General features: G+C 41.8%; 1 protein-coding gene and 1 long non-coding RNA gene across 2 annotated transcripts; both read left to right on the top strand.

Moving 5' to 3' along the window:
* Positions 1 to 106: 106 nt before the first annotated feature.
* On the top strand, positions 107 to 15,283 carry ACSM5 (acyl-CoA synthetase medium chain family member 5). Its single transcript, XM_087417114.1, has 4 exons — positions 107 to 873; positions 4,868 to 5,078; positions 7,156 to 7,363; positions 15,047 to 15,283. The coding sequence occupies exons 1-4, from the start codon at positions 814 to 816 to the stop codon at positions 15,198 to 15,200; spliced, it is 633 nt and encodes a 210-aa protein (XP_087273240.1). The 5' UTR covers positions 107 to 813; the 3' UTR covers positions 15,201 to 15,283.
* A 3,413-nt stretch (positions 15,284 to 18,696) lies between these two features.
* On the top strand, positions 18,697 to 21,368 carry LOC147913599 (uncharacterized). Its single transcript, XR_015548549.1, has 3 exons — positions 18,697 to 18,979; positions 19,680 to 19,760; positions 20,695 to 21,368. It is a non-coding gene; the product is annotated as an uncharacterized LOC147913599 (long non-coding RNA).
* The last annotated feature ends 2,797 nt before the right edge of the window (positions 21,369 to 24,165 follow it).

The raw sequence follows: 24,165 nt of genomic DNA, 5'->3' as shown, positions 1-24,165 counted from the left end.
TTGTGGGCCTGCATAGATTGGTGACTGGATGCTCTGCAGCCTGGCAACTGAGCCAACTTGAGCGGGGCAGGGTGTGCACAAGGAGCGGGTGGAGAGTGTGGGGCGGTGGCGGAGTGTGTGGGGCTCCCACCCTGGAGAGACTGGGTCCACTTGGGGAGGTCGGGGCGCTCACACGGGGCAGGACTGTGTTGACTGTGTTTGTGGACCTGTGGGCTGCAGGGCTTGTCAGCTGCAGAAGACTTGTGCTTCTCAAAGACCCACATAGGAGGTTTGCCCCACCTTCCAAAGCCTGAAACAATTGGGTGCTCCTGTGCCTGAGGCCAGCCCCACCCAGCTGCAATCCTCAGAGAGCTGACAAGAGACCTAATAGGCTAGAGGCTTACAGCAATTGTAAGGCCCTGAGCCTAACAACCTGCCACACTAGGGGCCTACTCACTTAAAAGAAATACTGCAACACAAATGTGGTATTAGAACTTGCAGCCAACTGTGCTGGGGCTCCCCACACCTGATAAAGAGACTGAAGGGTCCACAACAACTACAAGCAGCTGAGCATTACAACAGCTGGCCAGGAGCATAACTCGGCCTCCCTGGGCGCCTACAGGGAGAGCAAACAGGCCACAACAGCAGGACACACGTAGCCCACATAGGGGTCACCCCTGGAACATTGAGAACTGAGGGAAGCACAGTAAGATACAAGGGAAAACTTTCCCTCTGGTCTAAATATCAGGAAAAAGTGGGATTTTTCTAGGACACTGATTGGTATTTATCTTTGGACACTACGTGTGCCTGATCACGTTCCTCTCTTTCAGCTAAATGGAAGAAAGCTCTAGCCAAATTTCTGGCAAACTTCTAGCAAATAGATACGTCTTTGTGGTATGTGTTTTGTGTACTTATCTCACTCTGGTTTTTATCTTGCTTTTCTACCCTATTATTTATTTACCTTCATTTCCTCAGGTACCCCCCCTTTTTTTTTTCGGTGAGGAAGATTGGCCCTGAGTTAACACCTCTGGAAATCTTCCTCTATTTTGTGTATGGGACACGGCCACAGCATGGCTTGATGAGTGGTGTGTATGTCCACACCTGGGATCCGAATCTGCGAACCCCGGGCCACTGAAGCAGAGCGTGCAAACCTAAACACTACGCTACCGAGCCAGCCCCTCAGCCCCTTTTTTTAAAAGAAAAATATTTTTTACTCCATTTCATTCCTTAAAAACCACAATTATTTACTGATTATGTATCCACCTGCTGGGCACTGCACAACTTCTCAAACTTTGAAATCATATTGGAAACAGCCACCATTATTTCCTCTTCACACTGACTTTCAATGGTACATTTTAAAAGAGGTTAATCCATTCTTTATCCTGTTTCCCTGGATATAATTTTAATAATAATTTTTATTTTAGAATAGTTTTAATTTACATAAAAATTTCAGAGAGTTCCAGTATACCCCTCATCTAGTTTCCCTTGTTGTTAACATCTGACATTACCATAGCACATTTGTCACAATTAAGAAACCGAGATAGATAGATTTGTAGTAACTAAACTCCACGATTCATTCAATTCTCACTTGTTTTTCCCTAATGTCCTTTGTTTTGTTCCAAGATCCCATCCAGAATACCATATTACACCGAGTCATTATGTGTCTCCTTACTTAGTTTCCTTTGGTCTGTGACAGTTTCTCAGACTTCCCCTGTTTTTGATGACCTTGACAGCTTCAAGAGTGCTGGTTGGGCATTTTGTAGGATGTCCCTCAATTTGGGGTTTATCTGATGTTATTCCTACGATTAGCTTAGGGTCATTGGTTCTTGGAAGGAAGGTCACAGAGGAGAAATGCCATTCTCATCGCACCATATCAAGGGTGCACGCTATTAACTTGACTTATTGCTCATGATGTTAACCTTGATCACCTCGCTGAGCTAGTGTTTTCCATGTTTCTCCACTGTAAAGTTACTCCCAACCCCCTTTCTGTACTCTACTCTTTAGAATCACACCACTAAGCAGCCCACACACAAGGGGTGGGAAGTTAAGCTCCACTTCCTTCAGGGGGTACCCACATAAATTATTTGGAATTCTTATGTCCCATTTATTTATTTATTGAATCATTTGTTTAAATCAGTATGGACTCAGAGTTATTTTCTTTTTCCTCAGCAACATTTTAAAGACTGAGTGGGGTGATATTTGGAGATATTGACTGAGGTTGTTTTGAGTTCCAAAATGTGCTCTTGAAACCCTTACAAACATCAGTAATCTTGAAAACAAGGTTTTCAATTGAAGAGGCAGGCTTTTTGTAAAATATTGTGTATCTTTGTGCTATATGTGTGTGTGTGCATATGTGTGTGTGTGTCTCCAGAAGCTTGGCTACGAATATCAAGAACAAAAGACTCTGGATAACTCAGAGCATGAGGTGTGGGAAGATAGCATGAACAGGTAAAAGCACTTATTCTGCCACAAAGAAGATAAAGGTTAACTAGAGAGTGGGTGGTGTGGCTGCCTAAGAAGGGACTCTATGCCACGTATCCCACGGCCAGACCAACCCCCACGCACAAACAAACAGTGGGCATTAAATCTGAGGGAGCCACAGGACTGAGAGGCCCTATGCCTCACTGCTCAGGTGAAGCCCACAGGACTGTATATCCCCATATAGAGATGCCTCTCCCCTTACACAATGCCAACACGCAGCCACTGGAGTAAAAAGGAAATGATGATGTGGAAGAGAAGACCTAAGACATCCCTGGCACCCCAACATAACACAGGAGAGCATCCACAAGTGTCCCAAGAGGGGTGCAGAAGTGGCTGAGAGGAGGCTGGAAGACTGGGCCTGCCTTGCAGTCAGGATGATAAAGAGGACCACTTGACCCTGATGGCTATAGAGCAGAGCATTGTGGGGACCCTTCACTGAGATGTAGCAGGAGGGTGCAGGGATCAAAGATCAGCAAGGGTTGCCCATTTCAGCAGGAGCCACAATGGACAATGTCATGGAACTTTCTAGAAGGATGGAAATGTTCTCTATCTGGGCTGTCCAGTATAGTCACCAGCAGCCACATGAGGATGCTGCTGTTGACCACTTGAAATGTGGCTAGTGCAACTGAGGAACTAAATTTTTAAGTCGTATTTAAGTTTAAGCAATTTAAGTTTAAAATCTAATATACAATTCAATTATTGGAAAACTTTTATGTAAGTCTGGGACACATTGAGTATGTGAATCTAGTTTTTCAACAGCAAATTTAATGAACTCTGAATTGAGATCAAATGTTTTTGATAACATTTTAGCATTCAATTTGGGATGTGATGTCAACATAAAATACATTATGGATTTCAAAAACTTTTGAAAACTTTAACGTGAAATAGCTTGTTCATAATTTTTTTTATATTGACCTATGTTGAAATATTTTAGATAGATGCAGTTAAGTAAAAAATGTTAAAATTCATTTCACCTGTTTCTTTTTACTTTTTAAAATGTGGCAGCTAAAAAATTTTAAATTACCTATGTGGCTCACTTTCTGGCTCTACGGGACCAGAAATGCTATGGAGCAATGGGAGCCATAGAAGGTTATAGAAAGAGGAAAGGTCCAACGCTAGAAAGGGTAGATGAAGCAGAAGGTCTGTAAGAGAAGCAAGAAGCAAACCTTAGAAGGCCCCTATGTGTTGGTGGAGGGGCTAGGGGGGTCTACATACAAGTCTACAGAGCACTATCATTGGTTGGGCCTGTGCTATTTTCCTGGTGCTATGCCAAGTGCTGCCTTCCTCTTACAAGGACCCTTGTGATTACATCAGGCCCACCCAGATAAGCTAAGATAATCTCCCCATCTCAAGATCCTTAGCTTAAGCACATCTGCAAAGTCCCCTTTGCCATATAAGGTAACATACTCACAGGTTCTGGAGGTTAGGACATGGATATCTTTGGGGGGCCTTTATTCAGTCTACCACACTGGGCTTACCCTTGGACTTCATTTATGAAAGGGCCAAGGAGCCCTCTTCAAGTCCGAACCCAGTACAGTATAATGGAATCACCTGGAATATGAGCACAGAGCTGCAGGAACAGGGAGAAGTCAGAAAGGAGAAGAGAAGGAGGCTAAGAAAGGCTTCACAGAGGAAGTAAAATGGAAATTGGGCTTTGAAGTACTTCCCAATCAGGGAAGGTAAAAGGAACATTCCAGATAGGGGAAGGAAGGGAGAGTAATTTTTTTTCCAGGTAATACATAAAGCAAAGAGGTTTTGCAGTATAGATGACTCGTTTTGTAGAATCATGTATGAGAAGTAAATCAATCAATCAAGTTGATGCCCTTCCCCCAAAGGCCCTCCACCCTGTTCCTTGTTACCCATGAAAACCCATCCCTCAGCCTTTTGGGTAAAAAGAGATGTTAAGTCCCTAATCAACCTTAGTACACCGGTTAGGGTTATTTGGATGGAACAGAGCCTGACCTAAACAAGAAAGACATTCATTGGAGGGATATGGGAGAGCTCACAAAATTGGGTTGGAAGCTGGAGTCAGTCTCAGCAAGGACAGAAACCAGGACAGCTCCCTGAGGATGCATAAGTACCAGGAGCAGATAGAGAGGTTTTGCTCCAACCATTTTCTATCTTTTGGTTCTTTTCAGAACACTTAAAATCAGAGAGAAAAGGTCTGATTGGCCCAACTTGGGTCACATGCCCACCCACTGGTCAAGGAAGGACGAGCACCTTGATGGGTTGTCTCACCAAGGCTGTGTTCAATAGGAGAGGAGTAGTTCCCCCAAAGACAACCTGGGGTGCTGTCACTGGAACCCACCGGCACAGATGCTGAGGGGAAGTAACAGCAGACGTCCCGTCTACTTGGTGTCCAGTCATTTATAAGCCTTCTCCTCTCTTTCCTGCGTGCCCTGGCCAGACAGGAGAGAGACCAGCCAACCCAGCCCTGTGGTGGGTGAATGGCAAAGAGGACGAGGTGAAATGGAGCTTTGGGGAACTGGGCTCCTTGTCCCGAAAGGCCACCAACGTGCTTACCAAGCCCTGTGGCCTAAAGAGAGGAGACCGAGTGGCCGTGATTCTGCCCCGAATCCCAGAGTGGTGGCTCATAAACATGGCTTGTATGCGAACAGGTCAGTGCCAACATTTAACATTTCTAAATCATGCAGAAACAGAGACACTAAAGGTTGAGGTTTTTCTGAATTGTTAGTTCTGACTGAAGCTATGCTTACAAAGGACAGAAAAATAAGAGTTGAAATTAAGAGCATCATGATGTAATAATAATAACTACCATAAGACGTAGGTATTATTATGATGCCCATTTTGCAAGAGAGGAAACTGAGGCTCAGAGAGGTTAAGAACCTTGCCCAAAGTCACACAGCTAGAAAGCTATGCGACTGGGATTTAAACACAAAGCTCTATAAAGGCAAATGTGGGTACTGACGCTTCTTTGCAGGGCTGGTTATGATGTGTTCATCCAGATGATCCAGAATTTACTTCTCTGAATATATCTGGATTCTCCCTGATATGAAAACGCAAAAGGAAGAAAAAGCATTTTACAACACAAGGACTTGTGAGAATGTGACTGTGGATCCTAGTAGGAAAACCTCTGCCTCTTTCCAGACAAAAAGATTCATGTCTTCAATGACACATTTTCTCCCAAAGTACTAATTCATAATGTACCCTACATAAAAATTCTACAGGCTTCTCTTCCCCACTAGGACAGGGGTGAGCAAAAACCATGGCCTATGGTTGGCTGTCTGTTTTTGTAAATAAAGTTTCAACATTTTAATGGAATACAGCCATGCTCATTTGTTTACATATTGTCTATGGCTCTTTCCGTTCTACAGTAGCAGAATTGCTAATTGAGAGAGAGATGGCATGGCTCACAAAGTCTAAAATATTTACTATCTGGCCCTTTACCAAAAATGTTTGCCAATTCTTGCTCTAGAACATAACATAAATGTTCATAAATCAATTAAAAATAAATAAGAATATCAAAGATTATACTACTGTAGACAATACAAAGATGTTTGTTGCAATATCGTTAATAACAGAAAAAATTGGAAACAACTATATAGAAATGATTAAATAAATTATAAGTTACCTGAGACTAAAGTATAGTTGAGGTATGTTTATTGCTAATTGAAAGTAAGATGCCTCACCTTGATGGCATATCATTAAAAGGATAATTATAAAGATTTCATAATGGTGTTGAAAAGTGCTCTTACTGCCAATATTAAATAAAAACAGCAATATACAAAATTTTTTTTGCACTCACTATTAAAAGGAACTTGCAAATGTGAAACCAATTGTGGGGTGGAAGGAGATTAAAGGTGGTTTACACATCATGAAAAATGTATTTAATATTACTTAACATAATTTAGGCAATTTGTGAAATGTTAAGATTAAAACAAACCCACAAGCTGAACGGTCAAAAATACCCAGTTAATTAAATGTTAAGCAAGCAGCTGAGGATTATGTTTTCTAATTCAGAATTGTTAAATCTTATGAGTGAATACTGAAATTCTTGTACACCACCACATGGCAAAAGATTTTGCTTTTTCTGTAAAGTGTATGCAGTCTAAGATCTGCTAGAAGAGAACCTCCCTCCTAACCCCCAGACTGGATATCTGTCCATTGAACATTCATATCACAAATCCACCAAGAGTACTAATAATTTCTGAGCCTATAAGAACACGTGGTTTGCAAAATAAACAATCTTATATTTTTACATTAGTGAACGATCCGAGGTTCTCCGAGGTGTTTTTTTAATTAACTTCCTTATCATCACACGTTTATTCATTTTCTCAAGAGGGGATGACATTTAAGAGCTTTTAAAATATATTCAATAAATACAGTCTCCTTCCAGGAATTCAACTCCACATCTTACTATTATTTTCCCCATTTTACAGATAAGGAAAGGAAGGCACAGAGAGATCAAGTAACATGCTCAAGGTCACAAAGCTAGTAAGTTGCAAAGACAGGATTAGACCCAGGGACTGTCAGACTCTGAAGCCAGTAGTCTAAGGATCTCCCAGTGATCAGGATCAGGGTCCTGTGGGACGTCCCGGGGACCAAGGAAGGGATAGCTGAAGGCTGGATTCCACAGTTCCTCCTCACCTAGGCACACAGTTCAAGTTTCCACAGTCATCATCTTACCTAATGGACAACAGTTCTGTTTGGCTCACGGCCCTCTCTCCTTCCCAGGGCTCATCTTCACGCCGGGAACGACCCAGCTGACGGCAAAAGACATCCTCTATCGACTACGAGCATCCAAGGCCAAGTGCATTGTGGCCAGTGAGGACGTGGTCCCTGCAGTGGAGTCCATTGTGTCAGAGTGTCCCGACTTGAAGACCAAACTCCTGCTGTGTCCACACAGCCAGAATGGATGGCTCAGCTTCCAAGAGTTATTTCAGTGAGTATTTGCCCCCACCTCATCTACAGTACCAGCAATAACACCAATCACAGCTACATCTCGGAGTCTCCTTGCCTCCAAGGACTCAGCAATACCATGGGTTGATCCCAGCTCCCTCCCAGAAAAGAATCACCTAACAAAAGGTTTTGAAGGACAGAAGGAAGGGATGTAGCTCTGCCTCCATTTCCCTGTTTCCTACCATGGCCTGTCATGAGTATCCTGCATGGCTTGGCCCTTGCGTAACTCATGGACCACATCTCCCGCCACTCTCTCTGCCTTGTCTCCCTCTGGCTACCCTTTTATGCCTCCAACATGCCCCCAGCTCAGGGCCTTTGCACCTGCCGTTTCTTCTGCTAGGAAGAAATGCTCTTCCTTAGTCCTTTTTACATTGTCTCCTTCCTGTGAGATTGCAGCTCAAATGATTTCTCCTCAATGAGGCTGTTCCTGACCACCCTATCTAAAGTAGAATTCCAAGCCATTCGAACACATCATCCTGTTGTTTTCTTCATAGCACTCATCACTATCTGAATATCACATCCATTCATTTGTTCCCTTTTTTACTCTCTGTTTTCTCCTCTATGGTAGGGGTTGGCAAATGAGGGCCCATGGGCTGATTCTGGCTTAGCATCTGGCTTAGTAAATAAAGTTGTATTGAAACACACTTGTTCACATGTTGTCTATGGCTGCTTTCATCTCACAAGAGCACAGGTGAGTAGTTGCAACAGAGACCACATGGCCCACAAAGCCTAAGACATTTACTATCTGGCCCTTTACAGAAAAAGTGCACCAACCTCTGCCCTAAACTGTAAGCTCCATGAAAGTGAAGCCTCTGTCTGTCTGTTTGGTTGATTACTCTGTCTCCAGTTCCCACCATGTAGTTGGGGCGTAAGAAGAATTTACTGAATAAATTAACAAAACAGATCATTTAACCTCAGTTTTCTCACATGTAAAGTGGAAATAATTATACTGCACATATCTCAAGTGTTGTTTTGAGGATAAAATAAGCTTATATTTGAGAAAACGCTTCCTAAACTGTAAAAAGGGGAGTAAAATGTTAATTAAGGTATTATCATTCAAAGAGCTGTTAAATAGCTTATGTTTAAAAAAAAACTCTTCCAGAGAAGCTTATAGAAGGAAGACAAGTAAACCCTGTTGAATAATAGTGATACTGAACCAAGTGGGCTCGCCTCCTAGTGAGTTAAGTAAGACTCTACACCAGTGGAAGTTGTCTCACAAAGTAAAGTGTATTTGCAGCAAATAGGAGGCTATGAGGAATCATTTCCAAAGTCATGGCATCACCGAACAAAGGGAAGCAGGAACTTTTATTTTGGTTGTGGAATGAATATTCAAAAGGGAGAGGCAGGTATTCGCTTGCACAGGCTCAGTTGGAAAACATGCTTCCCCATACACTGCAGATTACGGTAATGAGGCTTAATCTCCTTCTGAAGAGATCTTTATATTAAAATTAAGGCAAGGTCAAGGGCATAGCTCTTGTAGGGAGGCTTGGTTAGCTTCAGGGTGGTTGCTGGTTGTGTCTTCTTAACATAAAAACAGTTAAATGCTTCCAATCTCACCCTTGAGTTCCTTGGGGCACTAGTCGGTGGTAATAGGGCAGTTTCCTTTATTGGAACAAAATTTTTTCCTACTAATTGATGTAAACCAAATTCTATTCGTCAATCCCAAAATTTTCTCCCAAGCACCATGCCAGTGGACCTATTTGTATCCTTTATAAAAACTGTGGAACTTTGGATAAATCAAGTAACATTTTTGAAACTCTCTATCTTATCCATAAAATGGAGATAAGGATAGTATCTACCTCACGGGGTTGTAAAAGAATCAAATGTGATGAAGCATGTGAAGTGTTTAGCACTATGCCTGGTACACACTTCATAAATATTGTAGTAATTATAATTACTATTATCATTTTCAAGTTAATATAGTCACTCACAGTTCTGTGACTCCCTAAGGTAATGGTATACAGATTATTTGAATATATACCTCCATCAGTAACATATTTGTTAACATACTCCCCTAATACATGTATATTTATTTATTTATAAATTATATACATGTACTTTTGTGCATTACATAAATATCAAATATAAACATTTTAAAGGATGAATAAAAGAATACGTACAATTTGAAGTTCTCCTATTTTCCTCCCCATCCCCATTGTCTCGCATACCCCTGGGCAGCATGTACCCCCACTTTGGAGACTCCTGTCCTAAACAACTCTGCAACATTCTGTTGAAGTGCCAAGAAGGCATAAAGGTACCACAAAATTCACAAAAGAAAAAGGCCTTTGAACTCATGTGAATTTCAAGATGAAATTTGCACATTTTGAGGATAGTTTTCAAGATAAAGGAAATCCCTATTTCAAACAAACAACTTTGGAGTGTTGTTACTCCAAAAATGCCATGGATCCTTTCTCTAAAAACTAAGGAAAAACAGCTGTCATTGCCAACTATTGGCTAGTCTTTCAGAAAACCACATGTAGTAATAATGAGGGCTAATTTCACATTGTTAGAGTCAAGCTTCTATTCAAGGAGTTCATTTGAAGGCCTCTTACTCTCCTTCTGCCTCCCAAGAATAAAAGTCTGTGAACACTTTCCAGAATATTTATAATAGGATGGGGAAAATGTCAAAATTATGGGCCAGACTGATGACTCTCTTTTCCTATCCTAGCAAAAAGTACCCTTCCTTGTGGGTCTAGAACCCTGGATTCTGATCTTAAGGGGATTGAAATGGTGTTCCAGGCAGAGGAACAGCATGAGCAAAGATATGGAGGCAAAAACATCGTAACATGTGCAGGGAATGGACACAAGCAGTTTTGGGGGCCTGGGCAACAAAATATGAAGTCAAAGTAGATGCCAGAAGAGCAAGCAGAGGCCAGATTATGGCCTCTTATATAAAGATCTCATACACCATGCTAAATCTTTAACTTGACCCTGTAAACAAGGGAAGCCACTGATGAGTTCTAAGAGGTGAAGTCTCAAGGTCAGTTCCGGGTTTTAAATAGATTTCTCTGGCAGCTGGAAGAGGATGAATTTGAGAAGAACCAAATTAGAATCCAAGAGACCATGTTGGAGCCTAATCTAGGGGAGAGACAATGAGGGTCTAAATCTGAGCTCCAGTGAAGGGGGTGGAGGGAAGGAGGCAAACTAAAGAATCAGCAGGACTTAGACATTGATTGGACATGGAGGATGAAGGAAGGAGTCAAGGCTGATCTGCTTTTTAACTTGGGTGACTGAGTGGGTGGGGTACTATCAGCTGGAGAAAGAGTTTCAAGTTGGACATATTGAGATTGAGGGGTCCAGGAACATCCAAATGTATAGCAGGTGGTAGATATATGAGCCTCAGACTCAAGGAGGTAAAGATATAAATCTGGAGGTCATCAGCATATAATCAGTTCTGAAAAATCCAGAGAGACATAACTCAGGTATCCAAAGAGAGACAAGTCAGATAATGGAATCACCATGTAAAAATCTCTTTGGGGGCCAGCCCTGATAGTCTGGTGGTTAAAGTTGTGTGCTCTCACCACTTTGGCAGCCTGGATATGTTTCCTGGTCACAGAACCACCCTACCCATCTGTCAGGTGCCATGCTGTGGCAGTGGCTCACATAGAAGAACTAGAAGGACTTACAACTAGGATATACAACCACGCACTGGAGGGCTTTGGGGAAGGAAAAAAAAAAAAGAGGAAGATTGGCAGCAGATGTTAGCTCAGGGCAAATCCTTCCCTGCAAAAAAAAAAAAGTTTATTTGGCATTCACAGATTATGCCTCTTCTTTTAGTAAAAGAAAAAAAAATGAAAAGACTTATATCAAAAGGTTTCCATGCTGGATCAAGAAGCATTCAAAACAAGAGTTTTGTTTTTTTTTTCAGGTATTAGATACTGTGAAGAAACCCCCCTTTCTCCAGCCAAACACATACCAACTTCACCCTATATATATATATACAGTCATGTACCACATAGCGATGTTTTGGTCAATGATGGAACGCATATATGATGGTGGTCCCAGAAGATTAATACCATATAGCCTAGACGTATAGTAGGCTATGCCATCTAGGTTTGTGTAAGGACACTCAACGATGTTAGTACAACAAAATTTCCTAACAATGCATTTCTCAGAACATATCCCCATCATTAAGCAATGCATGACTATACTGAAGAAAATCAATACAATTGAATAATCTTTTTCTATTTTGGGAGGGAAGGAGGCGAGTTACCAAGAAAACCACATTAATATTTCTTGAAATCATATTTGACAATATGGTGTAACTTTATGTAACTAATCCTCACTGTTTTACAGTTTCAGTGACAATCTTATTCATTCATCATCAGGATGAATTAAAATGGCGTCCTCAACCCAGTTTCCTTCAACCTGGGAAATTAAAAATGTGACACAAGAGTCTCAAAAATTCCTAGGTATTGTATCAGTTATCCAATACTGAGTAACAAATCATCCCAAAACTTAGTGGTGTAAAACAAAAATCATTTTATTTGCTCACTATTCTGTGGGTTAGAAGTTCTTGCAGGCCTCAGCAGAGGCAGCTATCTCTGCTCCACATCAGCTTGACCGGGGCTGGAGGACCCAAGTGGGTTCACTCATAAGTCTGAGGCTTTGGTGTTGCCTGTTCACTGAAACACTTCACTTCTCCCATACATGGCCTCTCTCTCCAGCAGGACAGTCTGAACATTTTTAATGGTGGCTGGGTTACCCCCAGCGAAAGTGAAAACTATAAAGCCTCTTGAAGCTTAGGCTAAGTCACAGAACTTCTGCCACACTCTATCGGTCAAAGCAAGTCATGAGGCCAGCCCAGATTCAAGGAGAGAGGACGTAGGCTCTATGCCTCAATGAGTGAGCGGCATGCTTATACAGGGATAGAAGGAATTGTTGGAGCTGTCTGTGTAGACAATTGCACACAGATATTGGTATCAGTTAGAATGCTCTTGGCTTTAGTAATAGGAGACCCAAGTAAAAGTAACTTAAACAATACAATTTTATTACATCACAAATAAGAAGTATAGACGTAGAGTGGAATGAGACGTGGTTAATTCAGTGGTTTGATGAAGTGAGCATGGACCCAGATTCATTCATTTTTCCATCATGCCATCCTCAGTGTGTCTGCTAATCCCCCTGTGGTCCCATCATGGCTAGGGTAGTTCCAGATACCCTCTACTTTCACAACAATATCCAAAGGCTAGAAAACAAGAAGGGCGGGGCAGGGAAAGGCAGCATCCCTTCCTCATGTCTCTTTTTAGAACAAGGAAACATTTCCCATAAAGTCTTTAAATCTCACTGACAATAACTATCATGTGCCCATTCCTAAACCAGTCCCTGGTAAGGAAAGGAATTACCATGATTGGCTTAGGTTAATCAAGATTCACCCCCTGGAGTTATACAGGGAACAGTCTCCCCTGAAACACATGACTGCCTGATAGCTGAACAAAATTAGAGTTTTATCAGTGCGAGAAGAATGGAATGCTATTTGGTGAGCACCTAACAGTGTCTGCGAATAGTCAGTGAATGAAGATATTGAATAAAAAGTATCAAAAGTTTGATTCAAACGCCAAAAGATCTTCCTTTAAATCATAAAAACTCCTGAAATGTTAATAACAATTTACAAAAATTCAATATTGATTTTTTAAAATTCATAGAGTAAAAAAAAGCACTTAGAAAAAATGTTTAAATAAATAAAATACACATCCTTTTGTTATTGACATTGAAAGTTATCTTCCCTTTCCATTTGGCCTATAGGGAAGTGGAGCTTAACAAAGAGAGATGAGCTGTTAAATCTTAGCACTGATCTGCAAAGTCCCTCTAAGATTTCTTCGGAAATTCTTCTCAAGGAGGCTCTGGATTAGGTTCTGTTTTATTAACCATCTTCTGGTAACAAGAGTGATGCTGGCCCTGATGTCTGTTCCCCTGCGTTGAACCCAGCATATATGGGGTTAAAACCAAAAAACACTCATTCCCCCTTCCCTGCTTCTCTAAGTTACATTCACATGTAGATATTGTTTTATCCTTTGTGGCCCTGAATTCCACAAGGCAAGTGGAGGTAATAAATTATTAAAAGCCCAGGTGGCTACAAACTGAAACTCTGGCAAATTACCAGTTCTTGAGGTTTGATACAGTGAGACTGATATCTCGAAATTATTAAGAAGCTGAAGCGCCCCGACTCCTGGTTCCTGGCACCGAATCCACCATTCATCACAGGGATAGACAAACAGATAGACCTGCAGCTTCCCTAACTCAGCTAAATGCAGGCTGATGGGAAGACACTGAACTGCAAAGCCACAGCTCCCCATCCCCTACCTAAAACCTTGTAAACTTTGTAATCGTTAATTGGCGGCAGTCGCTGTCCACTCCCCAAGGCCATATTTCGGATGATGCGAGAAGATTGATTGATGGAGCCCTAAATCTCCTGCTGTAGATAGAGATAACAGCCAGCTTGGCGCCAGAGGGCTGGGATCCCTCCTCCCCAACAAATGATCACAGTCACCAAGGATACATTCTTTCCCATAGACTTTCCTTTAAAAACCCCAACTCCTAATGCCTCAGGAGGACTGTGGATTTGGGGGCATGAGCCCACCGCAGCCTCATTTTGCTTGGCAAAATTAAACCATTTTTCTTTTCCTCAATCCTTTGTCACTGTGTTCATTGATTTGGCTACGGTGACAGGGTCCCAGGTTTTTCCAGCAAAAGAAGGTGTACAAAGCAGAACAAAAGAACTGGTAGACCAGAGTTAAACTGGTCTACCATCTTCAGCCACCATCTTGGGGTCCATATTTTACAGATCCACCCCTGCCGGGCACAGCTGTGTGGAGACAGGAAGTCAAGAACCAATGGCCATTTATTTCACCAGTGGGACCACAGGCTCTCCCAAGATGGCCCAGCACTCTCAGAGCAGCCTTGGAACTGGGTGCACCCTCTGTGGAGGGTAGTGAGGCAACTCTGTTTTTGCTAGACTCTCCCCTGAGCCACCAACATGTGTATCCAGCTGCCTAGGTGACACCTCTACTTGGATGGCTATTAGATATCTCCAGTGTAACAGCTACAAAACAGCACTCTTGATGCCCCTGCCCAACCTTAGCTCAGTAAACGGCACCATCTCACCAACTGATCAAGCAAGAGCTTAGGAATCAACCTTGATTCAATCCCCACAACAGCATGTCTGGCTCCTTCTCCTCATTGCCAGGTAAATTTCCCCACCCAGAGAGGCCTTCCTAGATATCCTAAAACTATCACATTAACCTGTTTTATTTTCCTCATAGCACTTATCGCTATTTGAAATTATGATATTGATTTATATAATTACTCATTTTATTATGTGCTCATTCAGTATCTCCCTAAAATAAGAGCAGAGATCTGGTCTACCTTGCTCACTATGCTAGGCAGAACAGTGCCTAGCATATAATACTTGTACAATAAATATTTGTTGCATGAATGGGCAAACTCAGAAAATCATGCCAAACTCAGCCTCCCACTTCACTCACACAATTTAGGATTCTGAAAAAGTCCTCTAACAAAAGCAGGGGGTAAAATTGCTTATCCTGCCTTGGGGCTTCTTTTGATCCTCCTCTGTAGCCACTGAAGTTCTGGCCAGTCCTCAAAGACACGAGTTTGTTTGCTTTCCTGATTTGTCTGGTGTGTCTTGTTGCTTCTCCGTGTCATGTAGGTATTGGCTAGACGTGAAGTCCTCAGATATCATATGGAACATGTCCAACACTGGCTGGATCAAGGCCGCCATTGGCAGTGTGTTGTCTTCCTGGCTTCAGGGAGCCGTGTCTTTGTGCATCAGATGGCCCAGTTCAACAGTGACACCTTCCTAGATGTAAGTCATGACTTCTAGCTACATCTCTTCCTTGTCTCCCCTAAAACCACAGAAAAATGATTCCTCAGAATACAGGGCTTCTTGGGCTTATGGAAATCATTTCTTTTCAAGAAGCGAAGTCTCCAGGAACTTGGCTTTTGAATGTATTTAACAGAGTGGAGAGGGAATATCCACAACACTCTCAAATTGTTGAAATTGTTCAGGATGTGCTAGTGTCACGAAATCTGTGGCTGCTTAAGAGTCTGGTTCTAAATAACAGATGAGAAGTCTCAAGTCTAAACTAATCCTTGGTTTCTGATTCAGTGAAACAAAGACAATGCTGATAAATCCGAACCCCTGTGCAGAGGAGACTGAAGGTGGGGTGACCTTTCTCCTAGAGCCGCTCCTTCCATTCTCCTCTCACCCAACGCTTCTCACTTTGTTAATCCTCAGAACCCAATATTTTTGAAGCCAGGCATGACTCTCCTCAGCCAGAGACAGCTAGATTGAGGTATCAGATGACTCTGATTTCTTCAGTCTTCAGAAAAATGTGATTCAGGCCAATTATTTTTCAACCATGAAAAATCAATCAAGTTTAACAAAATACATATTATTAAATAAACACCACACCTGTGTGTGAATGAAAGTTATAGTTACCCTGCTATTTTGCTAACTGGTCTGACAAGATGTCTTGAGGGTCTTAACAGAAATGTGGGGTAACACAAGAAATGGGATCTCTACATTAGGTTTGCAAAGTGCCCTGAAGTAGATAATTAACTTTGCAGTTTCAAAATCTATATTTCTTAAAATAAGAATATTGTTTTTTATAAAATATTATTTTATAATATTTAACTAAGAATATTAAAATAAGAATTTTAATACTCTTATTTAACATATTTTAAAAGATATATTAATAATAAATCATATTAATATATTGAAGTATTACTATATTGAAAATTATTGAAATTATTAATCAATAAGATATTAATATATCTTAATATAATATTAAATAATATTCTTATTTTACAAAGATAATGTGTATATTTTAAGTGCTATAAAAACTGTCATGGGCTGACACACTTTGTTATATACACTACACTTATGAACAGTTGGAATCTAGGAAGCAAGTACACACAGTAGAAATGCACACTTACAGATCAAAAGTTATTCTTGATCTATGACAATCCAGATAGCGTAGACATACATCATGAAAGCATTATCCCAAATGCTTAAATTTAATACAAACTGTCAATTCATTACGTGACATAGTGGAACCTCTCTAGAAAGAGGATCTCTAAAATATTAGTATTTCTCCAGATTTAAGATGTCTAGGTCATTATTTGAGTTTAAGGAGCTGGAGGTATAATGAGCCCAGCAAATCTTAAACAATTAAGAAAAGGCCCGAAAAATGCCTTACTTATGCATTTAACCCATCCATTCAAAAGGACTAATGTCTTCTATAGAAACAGTGTTAGCTCAAATTTGACAATTTACTTTTTGTTGAATTTGATTGTGTATGTCTATTACTGTAACATATAAACATTCTTCCCAATAATTGGAAATTTCCAAAAGACATACACCTACCAGTAACAACTAATAAATATTTGCTTTCTTATTCCTAGCAGTGACCATGAGATGGGCACATGTTAATGAAAGAGATTAAGAGGTTAGACATCAGCTCTAGTTGTGGCCTTTAATTAACCACTTCTGACATCTGTGTCTTTCTCCATCATCCAGACGCTTACCACTTATCCCATCACGACCCTGTGCAGCGCTCCCACTGTGTACCGGATGCTTGTGCAGAAAGACCTGAAGAGGTACTTGGGCAGAAATCTCCACTTGAACCACAAACAAAAGCTATAATCCAGCATCACAGATCTCCCCTTTTCAGAACAGGAAAGACCAGGGTTTCTCAGTCTCCTCACTACTGACATTTTGGACTGAATAATTCTGTGTCGTGGGGGGCTGTCCTGCACACTGTAGGATGTTGAGCAGCATTCTACCTGGCCTCTACCTACTAGATGCCAGCAGCACCTCCCTCTCCACCAGTCATGACAATCAAAAACGTCTCCAGATATTGCCTGCCTAAAGTCTCCTAGGGGGCAAAAATCGCCCCCCAGTTTAAGAATAACAGGGAACAACTAGAGGCAACTGAATATTTTCCTGGGGACAATCAGAGCCCTACAGTCCCAGAACTCCCACTCCTCTCCCCCAAAAACACAAGTACATTTATACTGCCTTAAAGAGAAGCTAATAAAGTCTTAGGACTTGCAGATTATATTCGACTTAGGCAAATCACCTGAACATCCAGTGGAGTTCCAATGTATATTTATCTAACTAATATGAATTCAACACATGAGGAGAGAGAAAGGAAGAGAGAATCAATTAAGTGGTGCCGGCTCACCCATCCTGTTCCCCCAAGGTTGGGACATCCAGGAGGTAGAGTGCTATGAGAGACAGAGTAAACAGGAATCTTCTCTTATCCTAGTCTGTGTCAACTCTTTTGTGGCCCTCAAAGTAATTCAAAGGCTATTCAAGAGGTTTTTTTTCGTGTGTGTGTGGTAACATTGTTTTCTAACATTGTATAAATTTCAGGTGTACATCATTATACTTCTATTTCTGCATAGATTACATTCAAGAGTTATTCTGAATAGGCACCATTCCTGTCCTAACACACCTTCCTGCTCAGTTGGGACCTCACTGTATCAGTCGGGCTGTTCCAGACTTTGTCACCTGAGTCCTGGGGGCAGCTGAGTAGTAAGGCCAGTGGTTACAAAGCTTGAGCTCCAAGTCAAACAGGCGGGGCTCTGCTACTGACTAACCTGTGACTCAGACACTGAAGATGACCTTGATAAGCCTCCCTTCACTCCACCCATAAGAGAGGATTAAGAGCCACCTGATGGGGTGGTGGTGAGAATTCAGTGTCAGCAGCAGGATTGGTGAGATCCCTGATGTGTGGTAAGTGCAGAGTATCCATCTCCGCCCTTTATTCTTTGAGGTCTTGGGCAAGTTCTTTAACTACTCTCAGCCTCAATTTCCTCATCTGTAAAACAGGGGCTGTGAGGATTATGAGAGTGCTCCTAAAGCCCTTACAACATTGGAAATGCTCAATCAACATTAGTTGTTATACCACCTGGCTCATAATAAATGCTTAATTTCATTATTAGCATTTTCTCCTACCCTTTTCCCTCTTTAATAGCCTGCTAAAATGTAAGCTCTGTCAGGAATCTTTGTTCTTTTTTTTTTTTTTTTTTTTTAAAGATTTTATTTATTTCATTTTTTCCCCCCAAAGCCCCAGTAGATAGTTGTATGTCATAGCTGCACATCCTTCCAGTTGCTGTATGTGGGACTCGGCCTCAGGATGGCCGGAGAAGTGGTGCCTCGATGCGCACCCGGGATCCGAACCCGGGCCACCAGCATTGCAGCACGCGCACTTAACCACCAAGCCACAGGGCCGGCCCATGGAATCTTTGTTCTAATCACTAACATACCCCACATGCCTAGAACAATGGCTGGCAATATATTAGGTGCTCAACAAATATTCGTTGAATGAACTTCCCTGAGACTTGCCTCTCCCAGCTCCTTTGCTTGTTGCTTGAATGTCCTAATTATCTTGTACTGGAAGCCCCTCAGATTTCTCTCCCTAAAGACCCCCAGCAACTCTGTCTCTCCAGATACAAATTCAGGAAGTTGCAGCACTGCTTGACGGGAGGGGAGCCGCTCAATCCAGAGGTGCTGGAACAGTGGAAGGCACAAACTGGGCTGGAGCTATATGAGGGCTACGGACGGACAGAAGTGGTATGTTTAATAGGCCAAGTTTAAGTTTAGCACATTGGGAGCCTTTAAACCCCAGGACTGTCAACTGAGCCCCTGAAGTGCCCCCATTCTGCTCTAAATTTTTATGGAGTTTCCCAGAATATCTTACCTTGCCAATAGTTACCAAAACCTCTAAATTGTCCAATTAGGTTTGACTGAAGGGGAATTATGATTATTCCTTACAATCTTCCTACCTCCTCCCAATGCAGGAGAAGTCTCAGAGGTACCAGGGATTGGAGAGGTTCAGAATTGAGCAGCTCGTCTTTCCATTGCACTGGGAAGGACCCCAGAGAGCCCCAGTGGGGAATTTATTCCAAGGTGCTCTTGATGGTACCCTTAGTCTAAAGGAGTGGTTTTCAAAGTGTAGTCCTCAAACCAGTAGTATCAGCAGCTCGTGGGAATTTGGTAGAAATACAAATTTTCACACATGCCCCCACCCCCAGACCTACGGAATCAGAAACTCTGGGATGGGTCCCAGCAATCTGTGTTTTAACAGTGCTCCAGGTGATTCTGATACACACTCAAGTTTGAGAACCACTGGTCTAAAATAATGTATTGCACAAGATGAGCTTGCATACTGGGAAAATCAGTCAAAACTGAGTCTTAAGTTTCATTATCACGATAAAAATAGCTACAGAAAATGAATTTTTACATACTTATATAAAATATGTCCTCTCAATAGGGAATAATTTGTGCCAACCTGAAAGGACAAGAAATTAAACCGGGCTCAATGGGGAAAGGAGTAGTACCCTACGATGTCCAGGTGGGTAACATCTGACTTGTTCAGTAAAGGAGAGAGAATGTTTTACAGTTTCTGCTACTCATTATACAACTATTCACAACCCATTTTCATTTTGTGAAAAGAAAATTTTGAGAACCTAAATTGTTCTTTTATTGTAGATTATAGATGAAAATGGCAACATCCTACCATCTGGCAAAGAAGGGGAAATTGCCCTCAGACTAAACTCTACACGGCCCTTCTGTTTCTTCTCTGAATATGTGGTACAAGAATGCAGAACGTGCTCTTTACACTTTAATAGAAAAGGTGGTACAGGGAGTCATACAGACTTGGATCCAAATTTCATATCCACCACGTTTTGCTATGTAGCCTTGGGCAAGTCACAAAATCCAAGTCTATTTCATCAACTGTAAAATGGGGAGAATACCATCTATCTCCTAAGAGTTTTGTAAAGATGAAATTCTATGTGTAAGAAGCCAGTTGCAGTGGTTGTCCTCAGAAAGGACAACCGGGCAGGCTGCGGAGTGGGGGAGGGGCATACAGGGTGCTGGAGGTGGAAGAGAAGTTTACTCTTTATTATACTCGTGGACCTTTGGTATTCTACATTAGGGACTACCTTTTTAAAGAATTAATTTCTTTTAGAAACACAATGTGCAATGTCCTAGTCACATCCTGGGATCCATACCTCTTTTTCTATTCTGACCAAGTTAATCCCCGAAGTCATCTCTGATTCCTAGGACAATCCAGAGAAAACTGCCGCCACGATAAGGGGGAATTTTTATGTCACTGGAGACAGAGGAGTGATGGACAGTGACGGGTATTTCTGGTTTGTCGGCAGAGCCCATGATGTCATCATTTCCTCTGGGTCTGTATATTTGCCACTTGAAGAAAGTAACACTTTGCCAGGGGAGATCTCCTATTTGGGGAGTGTAGTGACCAAAGCCTTCTTCTCTTCTAGGTACCGTATTGGGCCATTTGAAGTGGAGAGTGCATTGATTGAGCACCCAGCAGTTGTTGGATCAGCTGCTGTTAGTAGTCCAGATCCAATCAGAGGAGAGGTAGAGTGCATGTCACTAATTAAAGTAGCAATTTCATAGTTTCAAGTTCTTTCCATTTGACCACTCTAAGGAGTGAATCAAGAGTAGTCATGTAATTCTCATTATGAGTCACTCATGTGGCAAAAATGTACCCTAGGCAATCAACTTTACAAATAAGTTGTGTCCCAAAGGGGATATATTAGGATTCTTTTGGTGGCAAGTGACAGAAACTCAACTTAAACTGATTTAAGGAAAAAAAAAAGGAATTTACTGGCTCACACCTAAGTGAGGTCTTCAGATACAGCTACATCCAAGGGTTCCTCTGAAGTTAGCAAAACTTACTTACTCTCTATTTCTTGGATCTGCTGTTCTTTATGTTGGCTCCATTTGGGCAGGTCCTTCCTACTTGATAGCAACCAACTAGAGACATACACAGCTGAACAACCCCAGGAAATGAGACAGCTCCCTTTCCAACAGTTTCAAGCAGCTCCTAGAATTGCATTTGCCTATCTTAGATCACATCTCTAAACAATGTGGTCCAGGGAATGGTATATGCTGACTGGCCAGAACTGGATCACAGGCCTGTTATTGGAGGTAGGAGTGACTGTCAACCCCACCAGAGAGAAGGTGGGGTGATCCTCCATCAGAAAATCAGAGTACTGTTACTCAAAAGGGGGGATCAACTATTGCATAAGCAAAAGCAGACATTACTGTATGTACAATTGTCATGGAACTCAGAATACATTTTCTCACAGAAACAATGCAAACAGGAGACTGTGGCCAGGTTTCCAACCAAGTCCCACAAGCCTAATTAGGACCCAATGAAAGAGAATGACAGGGAATGACAGGAATGACTCAGGGAATAATAGCAATAGCCTTAGTTCTCGGAAGAAGCCATACAGTATGGAAGGGAGAGGTTTCCTTTCCTCATGGAAGTTTCCTACAGACTCAGGAAGTGGCAAAATTTCAAAAGCAGTTTGCCTATCAGCATCTTCCCACATCTCTTTCTGTACCCTGCTCACATACCAGTGACCCTCTGCAGTGACACTATGGATCCCATACTCATACCTCCTGTACCACCTCCACACTCAATGGATTCCATTCTTCAAAATATTTTTCTCCTGCCACCATCTTCTCATTCTCTCAATATAACAGATATCAGCTGAATATCAGAAGTAAACACCAATTAGAATGTATGAACAATTAATAATTTAAACTATACTTACTAACCTCAGTAATTATCTAATTGGTGGGTTTTAAATAGTATTACAAAGAAAAGCAAAAAATATCAGGCAAGAAAAACCTTGATAGAGGTAGAGGTAGACTGACCCTTCTTGAGAGTTCATCTCCCAGCATACACAACCCTTCCTCCATCAGGCCTCCCCAAACCCCTTTCAAAACACATGTTCTCTAGAACCGCCATTTGTTCCCCACTACATACTTCTAACAGTAGGGGTCTGTGGCAGTAAGTGGTGTGGGAGATCAAGATTTGGCCACCCTGAAATCTATCTCTTTACCTTGGTTGTTTTCTCTAGGGACATTTGACCTCCCCCACTAACTGCCTAAAGAATTTGACATGGTGGCTCCTTCCAGGAACAGATCTATCATGATGGCTGTAAAGATAACGTAGGGTAAATGTTACAATAGGAAAGGCACCAACAAGCCCCTCTTATCAGAAGTTCTGTCTCTCTGGCCACATTCTCTAGATGGCCCTGCGAGGAGTTGCCAGACAATCATTTACATTTATAAGGGAAATCTCCATTTGTAAAGGTATCTCCCTCTCTGTTTTGGGAAGAGAGGGAGATGGCCTCATTTCTAGAGGCTTATCAATGTGGAAGTTGAGGCCTTAAAGCTGCATAATAACCTTACTCTTGTTTACTGTGCTTTAGTGGTAATCTCCTGTAACTGACTTCCCCCACCCCCAACATCCTCCTTTGTCATTGGCTGAACATGGTATTTAAGACGAGAATTTCTGCTATTGTGTTGAGAAACGCAGTGTCCCTGCTTTCTCCCATGTATACATGTTATTAAACTTGGTATTATTTTCTCCTGCTAACCTGTCTTGTTAATTATTTGGCCAGCCATAAGAACCTTAAGGAAAAGGGCAGAGGGAGATTCTCCCTCTTCCCCCAACAGTTTTGGCGTAGTTGCCAGGAGCCACACTGGCTGGCAAGTTGCCTTCTCTGGCTGGAAGACCTGCCTTCTCCCTGGACTACTGCAGATGGTGAGATATGGGAACGCCTGACGAAAGCCGACAAAAGGTAAGACTTCTTACCATGTCAGCCTCCCGGAATCTCTATCTGCGGAGTCCGGCGGAAGGAAATGGTGAGAATTTTTTCTCTTTCTAAATTTAGATTGGCAGGAGAAAATATTTGGGAAACTAGTTTCTTGGGCTTTTAGTGACTCTTGGTTTAAATTTGGTAGAGTACTCTTGGTTTTGATCTTGATCCCTTTTCCTCCCAGAGTAGTCTCTGTCTTGTTCTGTGTCCTGAGAACTTGGCTTTGTGACCAGTGAGAATCTTCTCCTTGGTCTCCACCATACGGAAGGTGCATTTACCGGGATGCACCTTGGTGGCCAGTCGAGTAGACTGGGGTTCCGAACTGTCTCTTTGTCCGGCTGTGCCAAGCTCTCAGGGGAGTTTGTCATAAAGGGCCCAGTCCATAAGGGCTTTTGTCGTCTTAACCTTCGTTGCTTGTTAGTGCTGGAAAAATCCCATTCCAGTATCGCCTGCCCGGTGTCACAGATTAGCGGGTCTGTGACTGGAGGCGTCCCACACTATTGTGGGAGACCAGAGACACCATCCTTACCGCCTGTGCAACAAAGTTCTTTACTTTCTCTGACTATCTTTGGGAGTGAATTCTGTGGATCATGGGGGCTACATCATCTGCGCCCTCACCAGGGACGCCTCTTGCGTCCATAGTAGATTTATTCTAAGCGTGGAAAGTTACCTCCGGGTCTTTCCTTAAAAAGGCTTATTGGTTCGAGTCACTATTGGAATAAATATACAAATGAAGATCCTACTCGTCAATGGCCAGATGACGGATCCTTTGAATTGGGAAAACTTCTAAATTGGGGGAAAAAAAGTTTTTTTGAGAGCTCTCACATAATTGTTTAATTGGTACCTAAGAAAAAAGGCCAAAAAAAGGAAGGGAAAAATTTGACTAGCCTTAAGACCTTGACTCAGGTTACAATTGAATTGAGAACATGTAAAAGTGTAAGTGTTGATAAGATTATAAAGGTTAGAATGTTTAAGCTAATTTTATATAAAGAGGTTACATCAACTTTGCCTGAGTATGTTTTAAAATGTCTGACTGGGAATGCTTCCCTGGTCCAAAATTAGAAGACCAAGACCTATTGATAAAAATCTTAATGATAACTATGTTTAGAGGTA

The sequence above is a fragment of the Ceratotherium simum genome, chromosome 26 (assembly GCF_057802395.1).
Source record: "Ceratotherium simum simum isolate JZ-2026a chromosome 26, ASM5780239v1, whole genome shotgun sequence".
Lineage (NCBI taxonomy): Eukaryota > Metazoa > Chordata > Mammalia > Perissodactyla > Rhinocerotidae > Ceratotherium > Ceratotherium simum.
Note: the sequence above shows the minus strand (reverse complement) of the source record. Positions and strands in the feature narration are given on the sequence as shown.

What these genes read in the sequence shown, in the direction of transcription:
- ACSM5 (XM_087417114.1), top strand. Translation starts at nt 814, where the DNA reads ATGGAAGAAAGCTCTAGCCAAATTTCTGGCAAACTTCTAGCAAATAGA. An exon ending in CATGGCTTGTATGCGAACAG is followed by an intron (nt 5,079 to 7,155) that starts GTCAGTGCCAAC and finishes TCTCCTTCCCAG; the next exon opens with GGCTCATCTTCACGCCGGGA. An exon ending in AGCTTCCAAGAGTTATTTCA is followed by an intron (nt 7,364 to 15,046) that starts GTGAGTATTTGC and finishes CGTGTCATGTAG; the next exon opens with GTATTGGCTAGACGTGAAGT.